The sequence below is a fragment of the Oryza sativa genome, chromosome 12, assembly GCF_034140825.1.
Source record: "Oryza sativa Japonica Group chromosome 12, ASM3414082v1".
NCBI classification, from domain to species: domain Eukaryota; kingdom Viridiplantae; phylum Streptophyta; class Magnoliopsida; order Poales; family Poaceae; genus Oryza; species Oryza sativa.
In genome coordinates this window covers 18401330-18406105 of record NC_089046.1, presented here as the reverse complement: position 1 = coordinate 18406105, position 4776 = coordinate 18401330, and the positions used below count along the sequence as shown (strand labels likewise).

General features: G+C 41.8%; 1 protein-coding gene across 2 annotated transcripts; it reads right to left on the bottom strand.

Moving 5' to 3' along the window:
* Positions 1 to 237: 237 nt before the first annotated feature.
* Positions 238 to 4197, bottom strand: LOC9268363 (growth-regulating factor 7-like). Of its 2 annotated transcripts, none has more exons than NM_001424252.1 (4): positions 3817 to 4165; positions 2862 to 3092; positions 1939 to 2242; positions 238 to 1170 (listed from the first exon to the last, which is right to left on the bottom strand). In NM_001424252.1, exons 1-4 carry the CDS (start codon positions 3863 to 3865, stop codon positions 519 to 521), a joined length of 1236 nt encoding a protein of 411 aa, NP_001411181.1. In that variant the 5' UTR covers positions 3866 to 4165; the 3' UTR covers positions 238 to 518. The 2 variants fall into 2 exon arrangements, with proteins under 2 accessions (NP_001411181.1, XP_015618984.1); XM_015763498.3 differs by having other exon boundaries at positions 268 to 1170; positions 3760 to 4197.
* Positions 4198 to 4776: the final 579 nt, after the last annotated feature.

The following is a 4776-nucleotide window of genomic DNA, read 5'->3' as shown; positions in this document are numbered from 1 at the left end:
TGAAAGTTTGAAGAAAAAAGTTTAAATCTAAACACGGCCTTAGTCTGTTTCAAGATTGCTTGTTCTCTGGTTGAAATTGATTATGGCCGTTGATCGCCTATAATCCAATGCACTGGGAAGGTGGAAGGTTAAAATTGTAATTTACTTTGATGATTTATTTGTGCAGTTAAGGGCAAATATGTATAATCATCTTTTACCTAGATCCGGGATTTCAGAAAAGTCACTGGTAGATTCGGAATTTCAGATCTTGTTTCAGACAACAGAATGAGACCAGGTTAAGCAGCCATGACAAAAATTATGACAATTCAGTCAGCAACATAGAACAAATTCCACAAGAAACTGAGATAGTACAATACCACATTACCGCTCGCTTAAAAACGGAGGGAACTCAAAGCATGAAGTGATAAAGATTAAAGAAAAATAATACATGAGCTAGGAAATCATACAGGGTGTGCTCTGGGGACAAAAACATCAGTAGATAGCCTCATGGCTGTTCCCTGATGATCAGACCGGCGGTTTCACAGTGTTTGGACAGTCTGGGCATTCACCAGGCCTGAAGTGAGCAAGCCATTGCAGAGGCTGCCTGCAGGACTACTAACAGTGCTGCTGGGCACTGAACTGAAGCTAGTCATCTGCAGGACTCCGGTGGGCGATTGCAGCTGTGGACTTGTAGTATGTCCATCAGCTAAGAGGTTCAAAGATGGCGGGTGGCGGCTTTTGCCTTTGTCGTCTGATGCGCTGCTGGTGTTGGTGAAGAACTCACCCAGAGGTCCACCTATGGACGCTTCCCAGGAGCCCGGTATCCAACTTGCTCGCGTGTTGTTTCCGCCATTCGATGAACCGCCTACTACATGGTCCATTTGAGCCTTGTTGTAGTTAGTGGGTAAGTCGGAGTTATCCACGGGAATGGATATCGACAGCTGAATGTCATCATGCTGTATCCCTTTGCCAAAGAGTGACTGCTTACAGCGTTGTTGCTGGGGAATTGGATTTAAATTCGCCGATTGCGGTGTGTTCATGAGAGAGCCAGCAGGGATTACTGCATAGTCTGCTTGTGAGGACATCTCTTCAGACCAATTATCACCTTTTGTGTTGTTCTGTAGGATGTTGTGTTGCTGATTAGTGTAGTCCTGGGAGCGTTCAATAAGATTTGCTTTATCCAACATCATCCTACAAAAATAAAAAAAATATCTGTGTTAGAAGACAGATTACATTAATAAATCTAGATAATCAACAAAAGTTAAGGCAACTACCAGCATAAAAAATAACTAACTCATATTTTGTAAAAAAAAAAAAGGTAACCAGTCAAATTATGTCAAAACTTGCAGAATGTTTTTTCTTGTCAGATGCATTTTGACACTACTATGATATAATACGATGTAGCAAAAACAAAGCCTACATTGTTCCACTCAAATAATTAGATAATTTCCAGTAAACAAGGTAAAAACAGTGTCAAGTAAAAACATACTTATGAGACATCCACTAAAAAGATTACTGGTATCACTATAATGTCGCACTTCCTAAGATACATTGTATTCCCTCCTGTGAATATAACATGTCACCCTGGAATGTCTGCAATCAAATTACGGTAATTTAACTAAAAATGTTCTCTCAGATATGTATTTCTTGTAAATGAAAATCGTTTGAGCAAATTTGTGAAGTAAAAGTCCCTCCCTCCCACCCTAATGCATTCACTCACTCACTGGATACAAAAGACTAGAGACATGATGAAAAACTGTCCTTCAGGTTAAGAGTTTTGAGTCAAATAACTGTTGTGTAGTACTGTAGTGCAATGAAATCAAATTAGGTAAGAGTCTATTGGGCAGCAGTCACAATACTGCAGCAGCACCAGCTAGTATTGGGTATCAAGACATAAGAAATTATCTCATTACCAAATAGGACATAATGATTAAACCATGTAAGATCAGATAACCTCACCTGTTAGTAGCCAAGGTTTTCGTGAGCTCATTTGACACACCATGGCTGCCTGACAATTTGCCATTAGATGCACCAATGGGTGGTTGTGCTATGGCGGGAACCGTTGCTTTTGCGGCATGGCTAGATTGGCCTTCCACATGCTTTCTTGAACGGTGGCGACCCCGGTTTATGTGCCGCTCGCAGTACTTTTGGTCGACAACTGCGTCTCTCGAGCACCGCCATTTCTTGCCATCGGTTCGACGGCATCTCCCGGGCTCGGAGTCAGCACTCCCAGAATAGCCCAGCTGAAATGACCCCCATCCCACTGTAAAATGAAAGAACCATGATTTAATATTTGGATGTGCAGACCTATAAAGATATACTCCCTCCGTTTCGAAATGTTTGACGCTGTTAACTTTTTTAAACATGTTTGACCATTCGTCTTATTCAAAAAATTTAAGTAATTATTAATTATTTTCTTATCATTTGATTCATTGTTAAATATATTTTTATGTAGGCATATAATTTTACATATCTCACAAAAGTTTTTGAATAAGACGAACGGTCAAACATGTGCTAAAAAGTCAACGGTGTCAAACATTTCGAAACGGAGGGAGTATATCTCTAACACTAATCCATCAGTGTTTAGCAAAGTATGCTCAAGTGTCACATGTTCTCTACTAAATATTTAAATCTCTAATAATGTGAGTGTCGTTTTTAAGATCCAAACTCCAAAGCCTTTGCAGGATACAAAAAGGATCCCTGAATAAACTAATAGCAATCCCCAATAAGCTAATCATAGTTAACAAACCCACACCTTTCCCTCAAAAGACAAAACCAAAATACTAACCATAACAGAATCCCAATGTATCATTGCTTTATCCAGGATTTTAAAAATAGGTATCACATTGGGACAAACCAAAACTAATGGCACAATAGCTTACAGGAGCTGGAGCCAAGAATGCCACCAGAGGAGAAGTGTGGGAACACTGGTGGATGGAGGCTTCTCCTGATGGGGAGGAGCAAGCCGGCCGGTACCGGCGCATTCGCCACAATGTGCTTGTAGATCAGAGCCTGGTGCTCCAGCTCCATCCATTGTGTTGGTGTGAATGGCCCCCTAACCCTTGCTAAAACCCCCTGCATTCTTGCCACATCTGAGCTTCCACAATCCAACCCTGCAAAAAATGGATCGATGACAACAAAAAAATGCAATGTCAAGACCACAAAGCAAATGAAAAATGAGATGATATGAGTGATGAAAAGTGCAAAACAGCATTGCCTGTAAGGCTGTGTAGCATGCAAGATTTGAGGAAGAAACAGCATCTAGGTTCCTGAGTTCAGGGACACTACTCTAGTGCTCCTAGCTTCACTCATGGTTGCTACTGAACTAGCTCTCTCCTCTTTCCTGACCTCTCTCACTTGAAGATGGAAGTGTAAAAAGAGTGAGAGCCATCTCCAAAGGATTTAAAAGACTCTGCATCTTTGGTGACAAGGGGCACATCTCTGCAGTGCCAAATGCAGAAAAGCAAAAGTTGGGGAAGCAAACAGCTCCTCCTTTTGCACTTGACAAGACCTTAAAACCAGTTATCCTTTTTTTTCTTGCCACGATGCCATTGGGAGGGTCAAGCAACCAATAAACTAACTGAATCTGCCATCAAGGTGACCACCACACCACCAATGCAAACCCCCCCCCCCCCCCCCCCCAACAGATGCAACAGTCCCCTCACCACCCAACAGCATGAAAAAAAATCCATAACATAAAAAAAAAGAACATCATTTTGAACGATAAGAAGAAGAAAAAATATATGAGCAATGCTGAAGAACATGGATTGATTTCTCTACCATTGCCGCTGTGACCTGAGGAGGAGAAGCTTAGAATCTGGGCACCGGGATAGCCACCTGATCCAAGAAGGAAGCTGCCGTTGGTCGTAGGGGTCGCCATTGCCATCCTTCGTCAAGAATCAAGAACCGGGGTGACCTGACCACCGCAGCAACCCAGCAGCTGCAGCAGCAGCATCTGGCTGTACTGTCCTGGAGCAAAAATGGCTAGCAGGTTCCCGAATCCTGGGCTTGAGGAGGAGGTGGAGGGCATTAAATGGGAGGGTGGTTGAGGAAGAGTGGCATCTGTGAGTAGTTTGGATGGATGGATGCAGCTGAGCTCAGAGAGGAGAGGGGAGAAGGGACATGGTAGGTTGGTGTTTGCGGGGGAGGGGGAGGAAGGAGGCAGCAGCCAAGTCAATGCACTCCCCAATCTTGGACATGGGAGCCAAAGTTTTAGGTGAGAAGATGGCCATAGCAATGCAGCTATGCTCACTCTTTTTAAAGTGCAAATGGTGCAAAAACATCGATAAAAGGGCAACTGATATTTTTTTTGGCCTCAAAAGTTTTTCAGTTTTTTTTTGTTAGATAATGGAATTTAACATCCCACCCTATGCTAAAATGAGTTACAGCTAATTATTATAAAGTAGTACTCCAAAAAAGAGTGTAATTCAAATAAAAAGAACACACCAATAAAAAACATTGGAAACCAGGCCAAAATAAGAAGAACACATTTATTATTGAAGTCTATTTGTGAATCTCTATCCATAATTGGCAAATAGTTACATAACCATCGACTCCAACTTACGGCATGCAACATTTAGGAACTCCCCATCATCCTCACATCTTTGTAGCTGTGCCCATAACAGGAGCCAGTGTGTTGCCCTGAAAATTACCTGCATATATAAAATAGATGGTGATTTGTCAAAAACCAAATCATTTCTACTCAACCATAGAACCCAACAAATGACAGAAGCTCTAACAAGTATCAGTTTACTCCTTTTTTTTTTGTCAACCCCCAAAAGCCACCCATAAAAAATA

Excerpts from the sequence above, each read along its gene's own strand:
- LOC9268363 (XM_015763498.3), bottom strand. The coding sequence starts at position 3,865 with ATGGCAATGGCGACCCCTACGACCAACGGCAGCTTCCTTCTTGGATCA. Across the intron at positions 3,093-3,759 it reads CTCAGGTCACAGCGGCAATG|GGTTGGATTGTGGAAGCTCA; the intron begins GTAGAGAAATCA and ends CATTTTTTGCAG. Across the intron at positions 2,243-2,861 it reads CATTCTTGGCTCCAGCTCCT|TGGGATGGGGGTCATTTCAG; the intron begins GTAAGCTATTGT and ends TTCATTTTACAG.